Source organism: Hippopotamus amphibius, chromosome 12 (genome assembly GCF_030028045.1).
Source record: "Hippopotamus amphibius kiboko isolate mHipAmp2 chromosome 12, mHipAmp2.hap2, whole genome shotgun sequence".
Classification (NCBI taxonomy): domain Eukaryota; kingdom Metazoa; phylum Chordata; class Mammalia; order Artiodactyla; family Hippopotamidae; genus Hippopotamus; species Hippopotamus amphibius.
The window spans coordinates 27,413,800-27,436,340 of NC_080197.1; the positions used below are offsets into that span (position 1 = coordinate 27,413,800).

At 49.9% G+C, this 22,541-nt stretch overlaps 2 protein-coding genes and 1 long non-coding RNA gene across 4 annotated transcripts; all 3 read left to right on the forward strand.

Annotated features, from left to right (window-relative positions):
• Positions 1–98: 98 nt before the first annotated feature.
• Positions 99–14,191, forward strand: PLAGL2 (PLAG1 like zinc finger 2). 2 transcript variants are annotated; one of them, XM_057702405.1, is made up of 3 exons: positions 99–211; positions 5,477–5,849; positions 8,993–14,191. In XM_057702405.1, exons 2-3 carry the CDS (start codon positions 5,590–5,592, stop codon positions 10,221–10,223), a joined length of 1,491 nt encoding a protein of 496 aa, XP_057558388.1. In that variant the 5' UTR covers positions 99–211; positions 5,477–5,589; the 3' UTR covers positions 10,224–14,191. The 2 variants fall into 2 exon arrangements, with proteins under 2 accessions (XP_057558388.1, XP_057558389.1); XM_057702406.1 differs by lacking the exon at positions 5,477–5,849 and having other exon boundaries at positions 129–211.
• Positions 14,192–16,111: 1,920 nt separating this feature from the next.
• Positions 16,112–19,989, forward strand: LOC130833126 (uncharacterized). The gene is made up of 3 exons (XR_009048422.1): positions 16,112–16,376; positions 18,051–18,195; positions 18,468–19,989. It is a non-coding gene; the product is annotated as an uncharacterized LOC130833126 (long non-coding RNA).
• On the forward strand, positions 16,380–18,042 carry LOC130833125 (putative testis-specific Y-encoded-like protein 3). The gene is given in 1 exon segment (XM_057702407.1): positions 16,380–18,042. A coding segment is annotated over 1 exon segment (1,035 nt). The 3' UTR covers positions 17,415–18,042.
• Positions 19,990–22,541: the final 2,552 nt, after the last annotated feature.

The window sequence follows — 22,541 nt, forward strand, 5'->3', positions numbered from 1 at the left end:
CGCGCTGCCCGCGCACCGCCCCGGCCGCTCTAGCCGGCGGGCGGGCGGGACCATAGAGAGCCCGCGGCACCGCCCCCCACGGCCCGAGCGCCCGCTCGCGCGGCTCCCACAATGCACCGCACAATGGCCCGACCGCCGCCACTACCGGGGCCTGAGCGGGCCTGGCGGAGCCCGAGCGCGGCCCGGCCCGCAGCGCGGGGCCCGGAGCGCGGTGAGTGCCGGCGAGGGCCCCGGGGGACGGCGGGGAGCGGGGCGGGAGGCCGTCTCGCTGCGTCCGCGCGCCCGGCACCCGGAGCGGCAGCGCCCCTCATCGCTGGCCCCTCAGCGCGGTCGCCCACACCCCCGACCCAAGGCCCCCTCTGCGCCAACCCGGCCCAGATAGGCCCCAGGGTGACGAAAACTTTCCCCGGACCCGATACCTGGATCTGGGGGACTCGAAGAAACCCCGCTGGCCCTCTCCCTTCCGAGACCTGGAGACTCAGCCCTAGGGGTCCCCCACTACCGACCCCCCAGGCTCCCTGGAGACCCAGATAACGCGCTGCTGACCTTACCAGGGACCCGGGTCTGGGGGACGCAGATAAGCTGCACCTGCTCCCTCCTCTGAGACACGCCTACCCGGACCCACATAACCCCCTTTCCTGTTCCAAATAGTCTGCTCTGTCTCCCCTGTTTCATTTCCCAGAACCACATAACCCCTTTTGAGGCTTCCCCCAAATATTTGGTTCTGGGGAACCCAGATGAGCTCTACCCATAGTTCTGTTCTCGGCGATCGTACTCCCAGCCTCTAGACAGTTTCCACTCGGTACCATTTTGAGACTCTTGAAATTCAGGGAATTCGCTCTTTATCTTTAGCCCCTTTAACCTACCAACCCTTGTAATCCACCCCCCACCCCACCGTCTCTCTTTCTTTGCGGGGTGGGGGGCTCTCTTAGGGATCCAGATAACTTGCTCCTCCCTCCCTCCCATTTCTGAGACCTCCAGACTTCTTCCTGAATTTCTATCCCTGGTCCGGCAACCGTCCACCCCAGCCCTCAGAGCCCAGGGGCGTTTAACGTTTTCCCCCCACGCAGTCCGGTGGTCTAGAAACTGCCCAGGAGCCAGGCTGTTCCCTGGAAATCCTGTCCAGGCTATGGCCCCATCTCGGTGGGGGAAAGGGACCTGTAAGGTGCAAGATAAGGGGACATCGGGTGTGGGGAGTTGTTGGTACTTTCACCTGCAAGTGTTCTTGTCTCCTGGCTTGTGTTTTCCCACCTGTCTGCCTGGGGCTCTGAAAGAGTCTGGCCGAGGGTTTCTAACCCTACCCCGCAAGGTGAGGCTACCGGTTTGGGGTGGGGGGGTCTGATCAGATTTCCTGTTGGTGAAAATGGGTCTGTTGTGAGTTGCAGCCATTTGCTCAAGGCCTCCTTAGGAGTGGGAGGCAGCGGGAATCAGAGGAAATCCTGAATCAAAAGGACTCCAAAGAGGGTCCATCTACACTGATAGAAGAACTAACAGCCCGGGAGTAAATCCAACCCCTGTTAATCCTGTTTGATGTCTCCTGGAATGATGCAAGTCATTGAGTCTCTCCAGCCTCCCTGTAATTTAATTCTCCCACCACTCTGGAGTGTGTGTGTGTGTGTTTGTGTGGGGGGGGGGGGGCGGGGGGGGCAGCTATACCCATTCCCCCCTTTCCTTCTCGCCGTTCTCCAGTCAGTGTCTTTTGGATTTGTTTCTGATGCCCAGGTCAGGGCCTGTGTTTTTGTTTGTTTGTTTTTTGTTTTTTTGTTTTTTAATCTCTAAGTCTATTTATAATTTTCCAGTTGCTATTTTGGGTTCTGCTTAAGGGAAGATTGTGTCCACCCCAAGGAAAGTTCCTGGGTGTGTTTCCTCCTCGGCAGGTGTTGAATTGAGTTCTTCAGATCCCCAAGTAGCTCTTGGGCAGGAGGGATAAAAGCTATTTTAGGGTAGTCACTGAAGTGGAGCTGTTAATCCTCTGTGGGTCTCTCTAGTTAAGAACACTTAGAGATTAACCCTTTCCTTGCCTTGTGGCAGGGGGCTATTTCTAAACAGTTTTGGGGAAAGTTTGAGAGAATTCAACAGTGGCAGCAGAAGGTGGGAACATGCAACTCAATACAAAGGCAAAGATAATAGCTGCCTTTTGTTGGGTACTTAAGAGCAAGCCAAGCCCTATTCTGAGCCCTTTGCATACCTGACTAAAATAATCCTTACAACAAGCTTATGAGGTAAGTATTTTTAGTTTTACAGATGAGGAAACAGGCTAATAATGGAGAAAGAACGCAGTTTCTATAGAGATGATGTAACATCATAAAAACTATAGTTTCATCAGAGGGCAGCAGGCATCATGGCACACAACAGAGGACAGACAGACGAGGGAGCAATTTGTCTCCTTTAAAGGCTGCCAGAGTGGGCCATACAGAGTTTTTAGCAAGCATTTGTATTTGGGGTATGGGGCCTTAATAATAGAAGAGATTCCTATGGTGAGGGAACTCTGGCCCAGGATATGGTGCTGGAGGAAGATAAAGTAAGGGGGACTGGCTCCAGTGGATGTGCTGAGGGTTAATTGTGAGGGAAAAGGGGAAGGGTGCATTCTGGGGAGATGTTGGGAAGGGAAGGAAACTTACTCTGAGGCCTGAGAAGTCACATTAAGGGAGAGAAAAAAAGAAGTACTGCCCAGGCGCTATGCAGAAAAGGAGACACAATTTAGACTTCACAGACAGCACTGTTTGTATTCACACATTTTATGGCAGACATTTAAGAGTGTTGTTTCACTGAATCTTCCATGAGAGTATGATTGGTAAGGAGAACAAATCTCCATTTTAGAAATCGAGGAAACTGAGGTTCAGAGAAACTAAGTAACCTGCCCATGGTTTCACAGCCAGTAAGGGGCAGCTCTTCTGATAGCAAGTCCAAGGTTCTTTCCACAATACCTCCCTCTTCAGATCAGGCGCCAGAAGGAATCTTAGGATGAAAATATACTGAGTTATACCAGTAACTGGGAGGGATTGATTATGTTTGTTTTATGGGAACAGGTTCTGTCAGCTTCTATAGTTGTTAACGTTAGAGTGTGAGACCAGAGGAGCAGCTTTGAAAGAGAAGCAGAATTTTTTCACAGTTTTCTTGAGGAAGAAGTCTGAAGGAATAGGCCTTCAGATAATGTGGGAGAGGCCCAGGAATCTTCCTGGATGAGAGGAGTTTGCAGACAAAGGACGGAGGGGAAAAAACTAGATTTCCAAAAGTGTTCCTAAGGTAACACTAAAGCTATAGCCCCATTAAGTGCACATCAAGGCAAGCACATGGCTGTTGCCTTCCTCCTATGGTTCTATCAGTACAACCTCGTGAGCTCTTCGCCACCACCAGCCTCTTTCCTAGAAGCCCATTACTCACTCTTTCAGTAGCAGCATACTGAACTGCTATGTGTTGTTTGTGCTTGTTCAGGAGAACAGATGAGGTGGACGTGTGGGAGGTGGGGACGTACCGTTCGCTTTCTGAGTTTGTGCGGAATTTCCAAGGTTGGGCTCCCCGCTCATATCAGCCAAAGTGATGCAACTGGCTTCCCTCTGGCTGCCATTCCCAACTTTCCAGAGGCTGAGGTGCATGATTTCACATATGGCGGGGGACCAATATTTGACTTTGAAGGTGGGGGAAATTCCCTCCAAACTAGACGTTCAAATTTGTGCTCACTCTCTATCCAATTCCAAGCTGCCTAGAAGTCGCTGGTATTATAAACAGGTAATTCCACCCTTGGGAAGAAGGAGGGGACTTAAACAATGAAAGCCAGACGTCAGAGGCCTTTGAGGTTTATCGTGAAGCAGGCAAATATGCCATGATGACTCGAAGGCTCAAGTGGGACTAGTTTTGAGTGCTAGCACGTGACTCATGCAAAATGCATTCACCTCTGTGCAGATCTTTCTAGGCAAATCTCCACTCGTGATGGGGAAATGTTTATCATATTACATTGCGGTGTTTCTTCAACAAGAGGAATGGTTCCTGAACAGGGCGCAGACCGTGTTAGTGATGAGCAAAGCTCTCTCGGGCAGGAACCCGCTGATCCCGGTCAGGGCCAGCCTGTCGGTTGAATGGTCACTGTAAGCAGCAGGTGCTGATGAGCTGAGCAAGCATTCTTTGGCCCACAGCTAGTTTGTGCAGTTGGAGCCCTCTCCAGATTCTCATGGACAATCCCCAGATACCCCCTTTGCTCCCTTCACATGGAAAAGCCTCATGACCAAATTTTGGCATGACTTCTTCAAAGGAATTCCCCCTGTTATAGCAAGTTGCATTGTGGTTGGTAATCTTGTGTGCTGAGCTTGTGAGTGTGAATGTGGGTCTGTTGTCCCCCTTCTGAGAATCAGTACAGTATGCCCTTTCTCTTCCTCCGAGTTGATGTCAGGAAAGAAGTTCTGTCACCTTTGCTCATGCGCCCCACCCCCGCCCCACCCTACAACCCAATAGAAAGCATCAGACTTCAAGATATTGGCTCCCCACTTTGGAACTCAGTTTAAACCAGAACTTCCTGAGCATGTTAGCCTATAAGAATCCACTTGCATGCAATGACTGATTTACTCATCTAAAAGAAAGTTGAAAGTCCTTTTCTAGATGCTAGGTGTATGGAGATGAAGGAGATATGATATGAACTCTCAAAGAATCAGAGTTTGGTGGTGAAGTCTGAGTTCTAATGCAAGTGTGTTACTTGCTCATATTGGAGACATGCACGTGTTCTATGGGGGTCTGTAGGAGGGGCCACTCAACACCTTGGGTATTGGATGGGCTTTGCTAAAGAAGTATGGTTTGGACCCTGAGACCAAGAGACCCAGAGTGGTGGTTGAGGGCAGCATGGGACCAGTACTGGTTTAGTGGAAATGCTGAGTCTGCTGTTGCCTCCTCAGACAGAACCCCTTGATGTTGAAGCACTGCTAAGAAATACATCTGGCACAGGGGCTGATTCTCCAGGGTGTAAATTTCCTAAGTAATGGCTTCTTCTTTCTCCTCTGATGCCTTTTGGGCATTTTATTGCTCCTTAGCACCTCTATGAGGAGTAGGGTTGTAGAAAGTGAGGAGGAGGTAGGTGGGGTGAAGAGGAGGAGAAGGTGCTGCTATCTAAATTTAGTGGAAAGAATGTAAAAGTGAAGTTAGAAGGGAAAGTTTGGAGTTTAGGGCTTTTACTTCCTTTGATTATCCTGTTTCCTATTAGCCTAGGTGGTAGTAGTAATAATAGTTACCACTAAGCACTTACTAGGTGCCCAGCCTTCTGCTGAATGCTTTATATTTATTATCTCATTTAATCCTCAAAAGATCCTTATGATGTAGGAGATTAAGCCCATTTTGTAAATGAAGAAACAGCTCAGGGAAGTAAGTAATTGGCTGCAAGTCACATGGCTTCTAAGTGGAAGGGCTGGGATGGAATGGGGATCTCTCTGCCTCCAGAGCTCATGTTTTCATGGTATTGGGCTCCCTAACACCAGGTGTTCTGATGTTTCAGGTGAAGAGATTGTTTTCTGAAGGCTGCGTTGGAGGCTGTGACAGAGCACAGAGCCCTGTGGAGCTGATGGGGAGGCTTTCTCAATAACATGGCCCTTCGCCATTAGCCTTGCCATGACCACATTTTTCACCAGCGTCCCCCCCTGGATTCAAGATGCAAAGCAGGAGGAGGAAGTGGGCTGGAAACTAGTTCCCAGGCCTCGGGGCCGGGAGGCGGAGAGTCAAGTGAAGTGCCAATGTGAAATCTCGGGGACACCCTTCTCAAATGGGGAGAAGCTGAGGCCTCACAGCCTCCCGCATCCAGAGCAGAGACCGTATAGCTGCCCTCAGCTGCACTGTGGCAAGGCGTTTGCCTCCAAGTACAAGCTGTATAGGTAGGTGACACTCCCATACCTCTTTCTGCCCTGAGATTCCCAGAGGATAAAGCCGGAGAGGCTCCACTGAGTGTGGGGCTTAGCTGTGGCAGAACAGTAGAGGTTAATTTTCCCATAAGTATACCCTAAATGTCAACCGTTTGAAGTCACTCACTGAAAAATAGTGGTGGTGTTTTTTACTCAAACACTAGAATCTGATAGCCATGAACAAACTAGATTGAATTTTTTTTTTCAATACAGGTATACCTCATTTTATTGTTTCACTTTATTGTACTTCGCAGATACTGCGTTTTTTTACAAATTGAAAGTTTGTGGCAACTCTCAGTCAAGAAAGTTGGTGCAGTTTTCCAGCAGTATTTGCTCACTTCATGTTTATGTGTCACATTTTGGTAATTCTCGCAATATTTTAAATAAAAATTATAGCTTACTGAAGGCTCAGGTGATAGCTAGCATTTTTTTTAGCAATAAAGTATTTTTTAATTAAGTATATACATTGTTTTCTTAGACATAATGCTATTGCACACTTTAATAGACCACAATATAGGGTAAACATAACTTATATGCACTAGGAAACCAAAAAATTCGTGTGACTCCTATTATTGTGATGTTCACTTTATTACAGTGGTCTGGAACCAAACCTGCAGTATCTCCGAGGTATGCCTGTGCTACTTTCCCCACCTATGTCAGGTAATGGTCAGAATATTAGCCCCAAATTAAGAATCAGTCTTAGAAGTTTAGAAGAGAAAGGAGACCCGCTGGTCCAATCTGTAAATTTTAAAGTGCTGGCTCAGAGTGGAGATGTAACTTACCTAAGGTCGTATAGCTTCTTAGGTCCTGCAATGCCTCTTCTACTGAACTAGCCTGCCACTGAGGTGATTACTTATGTCTCTCTAGAGCCCCTGGTGTCCTCTGGGTTAGAAGATTTCCTGCAACTTGCAAGTCCAGGAACCCCTACTTAAAGGGAAATGGAATGTGAAAGCCCTGGTGTGAGGCAGATATGTCAGAGCAGCTTTGCAGGGAGGGGGGCCTGCTCGGAAGTAATTTTGATTTTATCCTTCCTTTTCCATCAGAGGACCATGAACATGCCCTTTACCAATGATGTAGACTGTGCCTGATGCACAGTCATTCATCTCCTGACTATTGTTTATCGAGCTGCCACATACCAGGCACAGTGTTCAGTGATAAGAACAGAAAAGTGAGCCAGACAGATGTAGGTACTGGCCCTCCTTGAGTTTACTGTCTTAATAGCAGGGACAGACAGCAAACAAGTAAATATGTAAACAAGATGACCACAGAAAGCCTCAGTTCCTTGTGTGGAGAACAGTTGATAGGAAGGAACTAAAACAGGTAAAAGAGTAGTGTGTGACCAGGATTGCCCTCATGACAGTTCTGTGGTCCTCAGGAATGCTTTGATTCTGTGTGCTCCTGTGTCTTAGGTGGATTCCAGTTGGGGCTGTCCTCTTAGACTTTCTTAATGACAGTCTGAGTGTCAGTGGAAGGCTACAGGAGAGGTCCTGGGCCAGGAGACAGGAGCTTGACTTCACCCCTAGTCACTGTAAGGTTTTAGGTGAATTACTAAACCTCTTTGGGCCTTAGTTTCCTCACCTGCAAAATGAGGGGAATAGACTGTGGATCACTCAGCATCTCCCTCTCATAGGTTGACGTGCCAGTTATGTCACAGGAGGTTAATAGTAACACTCATAGGTGTGCGCATTCACACACAGCATGAGGGTGATGGGTATGATTGATACCTTCTAGGTGGGAAGAATCACTGGGTGCTGTGCTAGAGACAGCAGTGGCACACCTAAGTGAACCCAGGGCTCAAGAAGGTCTGTGTTTACATTCAGCTTCTGCCACTTACTGACTGGTGGGTGGGGCTGCCCTTTTCTTCAGCCTCTAAGGGAGAACAAGGTTAATGACACAGCTCACACAGGGCTTGCAAACCACGGGACCCCAAAGTCTTGCTGAGTTGATCGTGAATGTACCGTGGAGCTCTGAATTTCAACTCCTGGATTCTGAGCTGCTTTCCAGCCAGGTAGGAGCAGGAGCAGGTAAACCAAGGGACACTGAGGTGCCATATGACATACCATTTTTTTAAATGTTGCTGCTTTATGTGGCAAACAATGTAAATGGTACAAATGGACATGTAGTGAGAAATGAATTGTCACACTCGAAGCCACTGTTCTCCTTCCCAGAGGCAACTGGTGGGGTCAGTTTCTTGTGTATCCTTGTTGAGACATTCAGACATGTAGTCCCTTTCTTTTTTATTTTCACAGAGGATTGTATTACACACACTGTACTGAACTTCCTTTATTTAGACTTGGCTCCCTGTATCTTGGGAGAGTGTTCCAGATCAGGAAGTTTAAATATATTTAATTTTCTCTTTATTGTGTCATTTAAATTTTTGTAAATACACTTTTTTTTTTTGCAAAGGAAATACATTCACATAATTCAAAATTCAAAAGGTATACAATGAAAATTCTCCAGCACACACATAAAAGCTGCTCATTTCTTCTCCCCTTAGGTAGCCAATGTTGTCAGTTTCTTGTGCATCCTTCCAGAAATATTTTAAGCTCATATAAGCAAACATACATATATCTTTCCTCTTTTCATAAGTATAGTACCATTCCATAGGCACTATTCTGTTTCATAGTTTCTTTCCACTTAACTGTGTGTAGGAGCTTGTTAACTGTGGTACACGTAAAGCTGCCATTATTTTGAAAAGTTGAATCGGGAATTCGCTGGTGGTCCAGAGGTTAGGACTCTGCACTTTCTCTCCCGAGGGCCCAGGTTCGATTCCTGATCAGGGAACTAAGATCCCACAAGCCGCATGACCAGAAAAAAAATAAAGTTGAGTTATTTTATGAACTTAGAATAACTTCTTTAATCATTTCTCTATTGATGGACATTTAGATTATTCCTGATTTTTTGCTACTAAAATCAATGCTGCAAAAAATAGTAGTACATGTGATTTTGCTGGTGGTTGAGGATATCTATAGAATATAGTTGACATGGTGTTCCATTCCATTGCATGGCTCTACCATAATTTTTGTGTCTAGTTGCCTGTTAGTGGACAACTTAATTCTCTAGCCAGCCCTTGTGATCTCCTTTCTTTCTCCTCTATCTTGCATCCCTACCTCCAGGCATATGGCCACCCACTCAGCCCAGAAACCCCACCAGTGCATGTACTGTGATAAGATGTTTCACCGCAAGGATCATCTGCGGAACCACCTGCAGACCCATGACCCCAACAAAGAGGCACTCCACTGTTCTGAGTGTGGTAAGAATTATAATACGAAGCTGGGCTACCGGCGCCACCTGGCCATGCATGCCGCCAGCAGTGGTGACCTCAGCTGCAAGGTGTGCCTGCAGACCTTCGAGAGTACCCAGGCCCTGCTAGAGCACCTGAAGGCCCACTCACGCCGGGTAGCAGGCGGTGCCAAGGAGAAGAAGCACCCCTGTGACCACTGTGACCGGCGGTTCTATACCCGTAAGGATGTGCGCCGGCACCTGGTGGTCCACACAGGCCGGAAGGACTTCCTGTGCCAGTACTGTGCCCAGCGATTTGGCCGCAAAGACCACCTGACACGTCATGTCAAGAAGAGCCACTCACAAGAGCTGCTCAAGATCAAGACAGAGCCAGTGGACATGTTAGGCCTACTCAGCTGCAGCTCCACAGTTAACGTGAAGGAAGAGCTGAGCCCTGTGCTGTGCATGGCCTCTCGGGACGTGATGGGAGCCAAGGCCTTCCCTGGCATGTTGCCCATGGGCATGTATGGTGCCCACATCCCTACCATGCCCAGTGCAGGCGTGCCACACTCCCTGGTGCACAACACACTGCCCATGGGTATGAGCTACCCTCTGGAATCCTCACCTATCTCTTCCCCAGCTCAGCTTCCTCCAAAATACCAGCTTGGATCTACCTCATACTTGCCCGACAAATTGCCCAAAGTGGAGGTGGATAGTTTTCTGGCGGAGCTTCCTGGAAGCCTGTCTCTCTCATCCGCTGAACCCCAGCCCGCCTCACCTCAGCCGGCGGCAGCTGCGGCCCTCCTAGATGAAGCACTGCTCACCAAGAGCCCCGCCAACCTCTCTGAGGCCCTCTGCGCTGCTAATGTGGACTTCTCCCACTTACTGGGCTTTCTTCCTCTCAACCTGCCCCCGTGTAACCCACCTGGGGCCACGGGAGGCCTCGTCATGGGCTACTCCCAGGCTGAGACACAGCCCCTGCTCACCACTTTGCAAGCTCAGCCTCAAGATTCCCCAGGAGCTGGTGGACCGCTGAACTTTGGGCCTCTGCACTCCTTGCCTCCTGTCTTCACCTCTGGCCTGAGCACCACCACCCTGCCTCGTTTCCATCAGGCATTCCAGTAGCCCCAAGGAGGCCCTCAGCTCAGTCTTGGCTCTATCAGGAAGCCTCAGTACCTACCCCATCTGCATCCCCCATGAAGGCAGCTGAGCTTTCAAGCTGGGTTCAAAAAGAAAAAATTCCAGTATCTATACAGAGCACTTGGTTTAGGAGCTCAGGCTCCAGGATCAGTTCCAGGGGGAGCCTTGAACCCCAACCCCATGAAAAGATGTCATATGATAGGACTTCAGGTATTTTTACTTTTTTTTTTTTTTTTTAAATCTGAATCGGGAGCCACACTTAGCCCTCTCCCTCTCTAAAGCATCAGAACCTCCTTTGGAGAAGGGAGAGGTCACTTGGAGACATAGAGGGTTTTACTTTGGATGACCTCGAGAGAAATAGCCCAAGAAGCCCATCTTCTGGTCCCAGCCTGCAGACCCCACAGCAGTTGGTCAGGCTCTGCTGCAGAGGGTCCATCACCTGCTTCCAACCAACATGCAGGAGAAGGGGCCTCTGTTCTTCCCTGTCACCTCCATCCCTCCTGTCCTAGCACCTCCATTTTCAGTCAGTGTTTTCCAGCAACGGTACCGTTTACATAGTCGCCTCAGACACACCATTTCACCTCCCTTGCTGAGCTGTTAGCCTTAGAAGGATTGCAGTGAACATTGTTTACACACCGTGAATCCATTCCCACCAGTCCATTCCAGTTGGCATCAGCCAGAACCATTTGGTACCTGATGTTAACTGGAGCCCTGTTTACAAGGCGGAGTCGGGTCTTGCTGACTTCTCTTCACTTGAGGTCATATTTTTCCCCTGTGGGGAAATAAACTGACTTTGGACTGCTTCAGTCTCTGCCATCTTCCATGACTGTGTCTGTTCCTGCCTTCCTCAGCAGAGTCCACAGCAGACACGCAAGAAGATTGGAGCAGTTTTCTCACAGGTCTGCAATTCTGTTTTTCTCCAAGTACATTATGACCCTCTCATCCTCCTTTTGAACTGGAGAGGGGAAGAAATGAAAGGCATGCCCATTTACATCCCCCTACCGCCCTGCCCCAATTCCCTATCCCCACCGTGAACATCATGAGCTGTTATCATTAGTCTTGGGAGGAGGGACTAGGGTTCTAGGCTATTGTGGATAGCAAAGGAGAGGGTGTGAGCCCCTCATTTGTCTCTCTCCTACCTGTCCCGTTTCCAGGAAGTTGTAGAATTGTTGGAATTGTTGGAAGAAGAGTTTTCAGAAAGTTAGGACTGGGCAGATAGTTGAGTCCTAATCTCTGGGTATACATCATTGCCTCCCATACCAAACTTTTTTGTTCTCCACAGTGTACCTCCTCTCTCTTCCACTTTGCAGTCCCTGTGGACTCAGGGCTACTGTGCCTAGGCTTCTCTGCTCTCCATCAAAGGACTTCCACCTTCCTTTCGTGGCCCCTCTCACTTTTGCCCTCAGCACTCAGCAAGTTTTCTTGCAACAAATGATTAGTTCTTCTCTTCTGACTTGGGCTCCCTGCCACAGACAGCACAGCTCTTGGCCAGCTGAACCCCATCCCTGCTTCATCTCACTTCTGCATGGGCTTCGCTCTTCCCACTCGTGGAAGGGAGGCAGCTCAGGGACCACCAATGTGGGGCCCTCTTGAGACACTTCCACTCTGATTCAGAAACACACTTCTACCTCTTTACTGTTAACTCCTACAGATGCAGCCAGCAGTTTCTGGGCACTTCTCTCAGCAGGTGCCTCATACTGGCTTCTCCACTAGGGTTTCAGGACAAACTACCAAGGAACTGCCTCAGCCTCTTCCCAGTCCTCCCCCCTCCCTCTTCTGTCTAGAAATCACTTTGGTTTGTCATCAGGAACTGAGCAGGTCCAAGACCCAGGCTTCTGCTTCAGCCCAGGCCAGTACTCTTTCTTTGAGGTGAAAGCCTTAAAATGTAGCTCCCTGGCCCTTGATTGGAAGCAATGTGGAGTGAATAAGCATGTTTTAATTTAGGCAAGCTAGCTTGGGATACCTTTAAAAACAAAAAACACGACAAAACCAGATATAAAGGTGTCTGATTTGCTTCTAAAAGTTAGTTTCAGTGAGTCCCAGGGACTAATTAAGATTTACTTTTAAAGCGTCCACCTTGGTACGCAGCCACCTCCTGCATGCTGTGCATGTTTTCGGGACTCGTATATAGGAAATGGTATTTGAGGATCCAGACAGGACTCAGTGTTGCCATTCTCCTTGTCGTCTTTGATCTTCGTTACTAGACCCAGCAACCCTCACCCCTCCCTGCTACCTTCCCTGCACCTTTCGTTTACAGAGGCAAATGGGCCTCTGGCCACAGAATATGAAGTCTTGGGCTGTTAGAGGAGTTCCCTCCTCTTTGCCTGCTCTTTCCTGTCTCTTCGCTGAATTTTCTCGCCATTAGTGATGCTGGGACACTCATAGGACAGGCAAAGCAACTATTTAAAACCTTGTAACTTGGGCCTTGCCCTTCCTCCCCCCACTTCTTCCTTCTGTCCTCTTCTTCCTTCTTCCTTCAATGCCCTTCCTACCCACGAGGAATTTTCCTATCACTGTGAACTTTACTGATGCAGAGGAACATCTGCCTTCATGTTTTTTGTTTTTTTTTTGTTTTTTGTTTGGACCACAGACACCCAGCCATTTCTTAAACCTCCCTTTCCGAAATTAAAAAAAGAAAAGAAAAAAACGGAAAAAAAAATCCTTATTGGCATGGTTGTTCAAAGGATAAGAATAGCTTTATCCTACGCAGTACCAAACCCACTTCAGTACCCTTACTGAGGCCATGAGAGCCTAGGGGTTTCTGCCCAGGACAGGAACCATGGCATGTTGTCAGAGACCAAATAGAGACCAGGAAAAGGAGTGATGTTCCCTTCCTCCCCCACCTCCAACCTCTGTCAGCGATGAGCTGCCCTGAACAGTGGCAGGCACCTCCCCTTCTGCACAGTAGCTGGTCGGTGTTGAGTGCAGTCCTGGGGGCCAGGGGATAGCATGTCCAGCTGTGTCAGCTCAGAGGCTCTGTGCACATCTTAGAGAGGTGAGAGGTAGGGAAAGGAACAATGAGTTTTTTCCCCCTCAACCTTTTACAAATGGCATTTTGTTAATGGAAATCTGGGAAGCAGGTGTGATTACTTTTTTGCTCGTAGATATTGTCCTAAGTTGAAATTCTCCCATTTCCCTAAACTTTCCCCTGATAGCCCTTTAAGTCCCTACCCCACCTTCTTTTGGGTAGCTGTTTTCTCCACCCCCCACTCCATCTCCCCTCTTATCTAGGAGCTGTTTTTAAGCACGATTTTTTTTTAACAGTTTATATTGTACAGGATCAATATTTTGCTTTTTAACAAGGATATTTATGTAATAAGAAACTTTGCCTTAGGCAGGTGTTGGCCAGAAAAGTCCAGATTCCTCTGGGACCCCGCCCTGGCCTCTCCTGGAGCTCTGAACCTGCTGTGGAAGGAATTGGCTGTGACCTCACCACTGGAGAGTAGGGTCTGTGGCGAGGGAAAGGGTGTACTGGTTCTGATAGGAGAAGGATCTACCGTGATAATCTAGTGCCTCTATGGAGAGGTTTGGAAGAAGTGTTCCAGTTCAGTTCTTCATATGTAAGTCTACTTCCTTAGCAGATTCTCCCCATGATGCACCTCTCCACCTCTTACTATTCAGCACTAGAACTCCTGAAACACCACTTCTCCTCACACACCTCCCTCCCTCCCTCCCAGTGGTCAAGGCTTTGAAGCCACTCTTTCGTAACGCCAGATTATTTAAAGAGAGAAGAATACAAGACAGAACCTTCTAGCACTTTGTAAACAGTGAATAACCTCTTGGAGTATTTTTGGCTTTATATAAGACAAGGTTTTTAATTGTAAAATATAAGTGCCATTAGAAAATGCACAGGGCCTATCTTTGTTAAAGTAGATTTTTCAATGTTTTACAGAATTACATTTTCAGAAAAAAAAAGTTTTTATAATGAAGTTGTTTATTAAAAACTTCTGAATGATGTGTTTGGAAGTTGTGAACCTGTCTGATTGGGAAAGGGTTGGAGAGAGCCTGAGGAAGAATTGGAATCTAGACATCTTTGGCATCCAAGGGGATGGGTGAGTATAGGGCAGACAGTAATAACCCTTCACATTGGCACCTACAGACTTTGTACTTTGAATTGAAAGATCTTTGAGGTAAGTGGCATCATGTCATCACTTAATAATCTGAGATGCAAGACAAAGAAAAATCAAATTGGCTTAAACAATGAAATTTCATGTCACTGCAAATGCCAGGTAGAGTGCAGTCTTGAGGTTAGTATTGGTCCAGCAGCTCAGACGTGGTTGGCCTAAGCATTCCTGTTTCTTCGCTGTCTTGTGCAATTCTGACTTCATCCTCCAGCCCTTCAAAGTGGTTTGTCCCTGTGTGTAGGAGAAGAACGCTGCCATGATTCCAGTCACTCTCATGGTGCTGACCAGGAATGGAAAGGGACCCTTTCTGGGCTCTCTAAGGAGAGAGGAGTCCTTTTATTCATGGAAGTCCCTGTAAGCCTCTCCTGTCTCATTGGCCTTAATGGTGTTCTGTGCCATCCCCAAACCAGTCACTATATAGGCCAGTGATGACAAGGCTGAGACAGGGTTGGAGTGGTTTCTCAAAGGAAATTTGGGGTACTGTTAGGATGAGGAATGGATGCTGGTTGTCCAGGAAAAAAATGTCACCCGTTGCCCAAGGCGCAGAGCCTGGTAAGTGACAGAGCTAGGACCTGACCTTGCCACACTTGCGCCTACTCATTTGGTTCAGACAGACTCTTAAAAGGCTGTCATGGCGTCACTTAATGTTGCTTGGCCAGCCTCCAGGGAAGCTGGTCATCACTACTCTGGGCCTTGTCCCTTATACTGAGATCCTGCCATCCAGGGATCAGACCGAGCTTTTCTGTGGTCTGGAGCCAGTGTCCATAGCCAAGCAGTGCAAATCACTCCAGAGTCCAGCCCAAGAGTTTATGGGACGTTAAATATTGACGTGTGTAACAGGTGCTTTACGTACAAAGTGGACTGGCCCTTCATTTCTTTGGCCTTCTGTTTACTTGACTTGACTTTAAACCACAATGGATCAGATCCCTCCTAGGGCCCCAAGAGGTCCTCCAGGGGGTACATATCTGTGAGTGGGTCTGGGGGCTCAAAGCTATCTCTTCCGTTGGATGGGAGGAAGCTGAAGACTTTCTGGAGGAGGTGGCTAGTACTTCCAGGTGAGTGGGTGGGGTATTAGGTATATTGACCTCCATGGGCCACAAGTTTGGGAGCTGACATCATAGGAGTGCAGGATGAGAGCTGCAGGGGCTGGTCCATCCAGGCTCTTATCCGTGCACAGACCCTGCACTTCAGACTAGAGTTCACGTTTGTGCAGTGTCTGGAACAGAGCAATGGGTAGCCCCTGGGCCTAGGACAAGGTGAAGCCATGTCCACCCTCCAGCCTGCCAGCGCAGGAGGATCCAGCTCGTTGAGGGGAAACCAGGCAGAGGCCCACTCGCTCCCTGGTTGGCAGCATTTGGGACGTTCCCCTGCCCTCAGATCCTTCTACTTAGATCTTTTTTCTTCCTTTTTCCACAAATATTTTGAGCACCTCCGTGTGCCCAACAATTACTGTACAAGTTTAAGTCTGGTCAGTGTCCGCAAGGGATACCTCTTGAGTCTTCTGCATATGCCTGAGTAATTTATCCTGTGCAAAGCTGCCCCAAAGCCACAGTCGAGTGTGGGCATAGGGCTTGTCCACCGCACGTGCGGGGAACAATAATTGCCTGGCATGGTGGCTGTGATGGAAGGTTCTATCTGTCCGTGATCGGGGGTTGGGCCTGATCCTGGGTGCCTGCTCAGAACTGTTCCTTGCTTGGTGCACCCCTGCACTTCACCCCATTTCCACCGCCGACTCCCAGTTCTGTCTGGGCACCCGCAGTCGCATCCCCACCGGGCAGCCCCTGCCCCTCCACCAGGCCCCTCTCCCCAAGATAGCCGGGGAACCCTTACGAATCACATCCGGAAAGGGGCGGTGGGGTGGGGCAACGGGGCGGGGCGAGCCCCGTAGGAGAATACCGCGCTTCCCTGTCTTCTGCCAGCGGTCGCGCTGTGGTGGCTGCCAGCTGCCCAGTCGCCCCTCTCGCGGAACCTGCAGTGTCTCCCGCGAGCCCCTCCAGGCCAGAGGCTCCCGCAGGTGATGGCAGACGGGGGTGCGGGGGGCCAGGAAACCGCCGCGCGCCGGCGCACGCCGTCTGGGGCCCGAGGGGCTGGGGGACGCGGGTACCCCGACCCCGCAGAGCTTCCAAGGGCCGCCCCTTCTGCCCCGGAGCTCCAGGAAGCGGCCTCCGCGGCCACTGACCTGAGCCCAGAAAACGGCCTTTTCGGGGACGGGGCACCATAAACCTGTGGCGCGGAGGGGTGGGGGGCTCGGGCTGGAGCTGGCGGGAAGGTCGAGGAAGTGACGACTGAGGAGGGCGCCATCTTCACGGAGGAGGCGGAGGGGGAGGTGGGGAAGCAGCAGGTGGGAAAGGAGATGGAGGTGGCGCTGAAGCTGGTGGGGGCGGAGGAAGGCCCGGGGCCCCTGAGCTCTGGTGGCCCAGTTGTGGACCCGCTGGAAGCCATGCAGTGGGAGCTGGAGGCCGTGAGTGCCCAGGCGGATAGGGCCTACCTGCGGCTGGAGCGCAGGTTTGGTCGAAAGCGCTGGTTACATCTAGCCCGAAGGAGCTTCGTCCAGAATATTCCTGGCTTCTGGGTCACCGCTTTGCTGAACCACCCGCAGCTGTTAGCCATGATCAGCCCCCGAGACGAAGACATGCTTTGCTACCTGATGAATTTGGAGGTGAGGGAGCTCAGGCATGCCAGGACAAGCTGCAAGTTCAAGTTCAGTTTTTGGAGCAACCCCTGTTTCCGGAACAAGGTGATAGTGAAGGAGTATGAATGCAGATCCTCAGGCCGGGTGGTATCAATCGCAAGTCGCATTCGCTGGCACCTGGGCCAGGAACCTCCAGCTCTGGTACACAGGAACCGGGATACTGTCTGCAGCTTCTTCAGCTGGTTCTCACAGCACAGTCTCCCGGAAGCTGACAGTGTTGCCCAGATTATTAAAGAGGATCTGTGGCCCAACCCCCTGCAGTACTACCTGCCCGGGGATAGGCCCCACTGAGCCAGGCAAGGCCTAGTAAGGTGGCCCACAGAGGCCCCTTCTAGGCCCTATGGGTTCCAGTCTGGCTAAGTCCTGCCCTGGGACCTGGCCCCTACATAAGACTCCTTTCTGCCTTCTGGGGGACCTGTGCGTAGGCCAGCCATGGCACTCTGCTGTCTGCGTTCTGTTCCGTGTACACTGACCCCTTTGGACTTCAGTGGGCTCAGCTCCAAGATTGTGGCCTTCATGGCCAAGCTCTTCTGTTTCCATGTAGGCTCCATGCATCACATGACTGACACATGCCACTGTGTTGACCCAAGCACCCAGTGCTGTGGCCATGTACTGCCATCATCTTTATGGCCCGGACCTGTCTTTGATCATGGCCTTCCCACCCATTTTTTGACATGGGCACCTGCAAGTCATCACTAGGAGACCAGTGCCTCTTTGAGGCTTACTACTTTAGGGTCGCAACATGCTGGGCTCCATATTTATAAGCTGGCCCTGCACCGTCTGTGGCAAGCTGAGTCTTCTCACTGAAGAGGAAGTGGGTGCATTTGGTGCTGGCTGTCAACCAGATTTGGACATTCCAGGACCTCAGGACCATAGGCCAGGCTACTGGACTGTTGGGCATCCAGCAGGATGGGCATAGGTGAGGTCAAGGACATGAAGCAGCAGACAATGTTCTCTGTGATCACACTGCTCTTCTTACCCCTGTGTTGGTCCTAGCTCCCAACCTGCTATTGACTTGTGAAGGTCTGTGTCCTACCCACGTCTGGCCATTGCCCTTCTCATGAGTTTCGCCCCGGTTGGCAGTGACCTTGTTGCCTGCTGCCAGGTCTATAAGGACATCAGGAACTGCCTGTGAACCCAGGTAGGCCACCTGCCAATGTACAAGAGCTCCCAAAGCCCCAGGAACTCTGCCACGCTGGCATATCTAGGCATGTGCTCAAGGCAGGGGCAGTAAAGGGGTCCCTTCCAGAAGCCTACCTTCTTGAGCCCCAATCACTAGACTCACAGAACCCAACTCCCCTGTCTCCCTGTTTTTAGGCTACCAGATTGGGGGTGCTGGAGCCGGGGTGTTCTTGGTCATGAGGCCTTTCTCCACCTGCCGAGATCTCACGTTTCTTTTTATTTTCTTTACAGTGATAGCTCAGAAACAAAAAACAACGGAAGCAGCAAGGTTTTTTTTACAAACAACTGAGGAGACAGGCTTTCTTGTTGAATTTGCCTCTCTGATTGTCTCCAGAGAGGGAGGGCTGTCCCATGGATTGGCGGAGCACTCTTTACCCCTTCTGCTCCAGTGTCCTGCCCCCCTCAGCAAGGGGGCACAGTGCAGGGCCGCTGAGCAGAGAGACCAGGAGCTCCGGGCCCACGGGGGCAGGGATAGCACATTGTTTTGTTTTCATGCTGTGTTCTTGGAGACTAACTTTAGCTCCAACTCTACTTTCTTCTCCTTTGACCAGGTCCAAACCCCCATAGGATCCTGTTGGTACAAGAGCTTAGCTGTGCCCCTCTCCCAAGACCTCCGCCCCAGGCTTTTGGGGCTGTCTCCATCTCATTTTGGGGGAGTGACCATACCCAGGCCCCCTCCCATGGAAGGCCTTATCTTCTGCTCCCGAGGACCTGGGGAGGCCTTGACACAAAATAAAGGGGGAGCTGCTCTAGTCAGGGGAGTGCAAGAGAAGCCGGAGCCAGCTGGGAAGGCAGGGATGGTGGAGGGCCTGTGAGGTGCAGGGAGCCCCCGTCTTCCTAACTTTTTTGATTCACCAGTAAGTCTTTTTAAATTAGAAGAACTCAGAACACTGCAATTTTAGAGGTTTCCAAAGTCCAGGTATGACTTTGGGTATGTAGAAGTTAATGTGCTGTTTTTCATTTCGCTCTTTGTTTTTGTGTGTGGTTTTTTGGGGGTTTAGTTTTTGCCATGCCATGTGGCATGTGGAATCTTAATTCCCTGACCAGGGTTCAAACCCGTGCCCCCTGCAGTGGAAGCGTGGAGTCCTAACCACTGGACCATCAGGCAAGTCCCTTATTTCGCTGCTTTTAAGTCAGCCCCTATGCATCCCCTTCTCCATTTCCGTCCACTGGGAAAATTGAGCCATCCAGGCCTCCATGTTGCTTTTATTTACTTATTTATTTATTAAATTTATTTATTAATTTATTATTTTATTATCTGTGTTGTTGGGTTCTTTTTTTTTTTGGCTGTGCGTGGGCTTCCTTTTAGTTGCGGTGAGTGGGGGCTACTCTTTGTTGTGGTGCACGGGCTCCTCATTGCAGTGGCTTCTCTTGTTGCGGAGCTCGGGCTCTAGGTGCATGGGCTTCAGTAGTTGCAGCACATGGGCTCAATAGTTGTGGTGCACGGGCTCTAAAGCGCAGGCTCAGTAGTTGTGGCACACGGGCTTAGTTGCTCCACGGCATGTGGGATCTTCCTGGAGCAGGGATCAAACCCGTGTCCCCTGCATTGGCAGGCGGATTCTCAACCACTGTGCCACCTGGGAAGCCCCTCCTTGTTGCTTTCAGATGAGAACATTTACCAAGAACATCAATGTAATTTTTCTACACCATTTGGAAATTTATGTGGCTCTTTATGATTGTTAAGTTGCTGTGGCCTGTTAATATAACCCCGAACTTAGAAGTAATTTGAATAAGGTGGTTTTGTAGGACTTAAGGCCAGAAATCGTTACCATATTCTGTGAGGATAACCTCCAACAAGAAATCCCGTAACTCTGATGTCTTGATGACCTGTGTCCCAGTGGCCGTGTTGTAATTGACATTGCTGTAATGGACATCGCTGCTTCTAGACAGAGAAATAGTTATGAAGTGGCTTTGTCCAATCAGAAGAGGATTCATGGCACTTTGTTTTCTAGTGCGTGATGAAAAAAAAACCTTTCAGTCTGGGGAAAAAGCTCAGATCATGTTACTCTCCCATCCAAAACCCTCTGTTGGCAGAAAAAACCCTGTAATTCCTTACTGTGGCTGACAAATTCCAGCATTTTCTGATCCCTGCCAACATCTCCCCTTGATCTCCCTTCACTCCCCCCACACTCGCCTCTCTGCTGCACCAAGCACGTTCTGACCTCAGCTTTCGTGCTTGCTTTCCTGGCCTCGGTCCTGCCCGGCCCATCTAAAGTCATCCTCTGCCCCTTGGCTTTGCTTCTCTCCTCCCTTCCTGAGCTCCTGCATGTCACTTGTAAGTGACTCGTTTTCTTCTTTTCCTCCCCCCTCTAACGTATATCAGGAGGACAGGGACCTCTCCATCTGCTGCTTTACCTCATGTGCACCTCAGAAATTACTTGTGTGAAAGGAATGACTTTATCCAAATGTGTCAGAGTATTGTACTCGGCCCTGACAACATGGTTGCTGCCCAAAGGATTTCAGTTGGGCAGAGAAGTGTGGGGACAATGAAGGGTGACCATGTAATTTGTCTTTAGCTAGAACACATCTGGGAGTGAAAGGGACGCTTCTAATAATTACACCAGGACAAGAGGCCTAACTGGTACATAACAGTCACCCGAAGAGACAGAACCCAGCTAAGTCCAGCTTGGCGTAGAGCTCTTCCCAGCTGTGTGTGATGTGGGATCAGAGGGTGGAGACTTCTCTGAAGCCAGGGCACTGGAGCTGGGCTTTAAAAAATGGGCAGTAGTTTAGAAGGTGGGGCTGAAAAAGGAAATTCCTGACAGAGCAAACATTGTGACCAAAAGCACTGGGATAGAAAATGCATGATGTGTTTGGGGCACAGCATGTGCCCTGCGTGTGGCTGCTCACGAGAGGGAAGGCTGGATGGGTAGATTCAGGCCATCTTCTGGAAATAGGACTTCTATAGTGGGGAGGGGTATCAGATGTGGTTCAGAGGTGGCAGAGCTCTTGGGGCAGCTGGAGACAAGGCGGGGGGGGGGGCATTGTCTGCAACTCCAGCTCTCCAGTATCTTCATTTTGAAACTTTTCCATCTGTCCAGGCTGCAGCTCTTCAGGAAGCCCTCCGTGATTGCCCTAGCTCACAGCAATCTCTGCCACCTCCCAAGTAGACCTGGAACCCCAAACTGGCACACCAGTGCCTGGCTGGCTGCACCATCTGGGATTCCCTTTTGTGCTGAACACCTGTCTTAGATGCTCCCAGGAGAATCAGGGTGAGCCTGAAGGCAGCCTGGCGATCCTGGAAGCCAGTGCCCCATGTGGTTTGCCTGCCCTGCACCTGGTGTTTGACAGGTGCACTTTGGCTCCTGCAGCCCACATTGGGGCCCAGCTGCATCCTACATGTCGTCAGGCCTTCCACAGTGGTGCTTACCCAGACAGGTGCTCATCTGATCTGCTGCACAGCCAACAGCATGCTTCCTTCACGCCATGACTGGCCTTGGTGAGGGGCCTTGGCAACCATGGGTCTTGACGCTCTTCTGGGGCCCAAGTCTTGTCCTCAGAACCCACTCCTGCGTACTCATTTATTTGGGTCCTGAGTCACTCATTTGTTTATCCACATGTCTTAGCATCCTCTCTTCTAGGCATTGGGGCTTCGAGATGACTCTGTTCAGGTCTCTGCCCTCAGTGAGCTCAAGAGTCCAATGATGAGCCTGAAAACAGTGATAACAACCCCAGACATTTAGTGAGCGCCTTCTGTGTGCGGGGAGCTCACATGGATACAGCAGCCAGATTGCTTCTTTAAACCTGTGTTGGGTCATGTATTTCCTCTGCTCCAAACCCTCCAACAGCTCCAGTCTCACACAAGAGAGAAAGTCAACATGCTCCTCATGGCCTGCAAGACCCTCAAGATCTGACCTCATCACCTCTCCAACTTCATCTTCTACACTTCTCCCTCCAGATCGCTTTCCAGTGACACCAGACTCCTGTTAGTCTTCAAACCTGGCTCAAAACTTTGTGCTTCCCTCACCCAGAACCTTCTCCTGATATCTGCATGGGTGACTCCTCAATTCATTAAGGTTTCTTAGCTCATCTGTTACATTTCACCTCCTGAGGGAGGCCATCCATGACCACCCTATCTGAAAAACACCCTATCACTCTCCCTTCTGGTTCTCTGATTTGGATTTTGTTATAGCACTGACAACCATCTTACATTATATTGTATAGTGATTTATTGATCTGCACTCACGGGGACTTTGTCTTATTCACTGCTGAATACCCCTCACCTAGAGTAGCACCTGGCCTAGTTGGGGGCTCAGGAACTCTTTGCGGAATGAATGCTTCACACCCTTGAGGTTCAGGAGGCTC

Bases quoted from the DNA above. Each gene is read 5' to 3' on its own strand.
- PLAGL2 (XM_057702405.1), top strand. From the start codon at position 5,590: ATGACCACATTTTTCACCAGCGTCCCCCCCTGGATTCAAGATGCAAAG. The intron at 5,850-8,992 runs GTAGGTGACACT...CCCTACCTCCAG, and splicing joins TCCAAGTACAAGCTGTATAG to GCATATGGCCACCCACTCAG.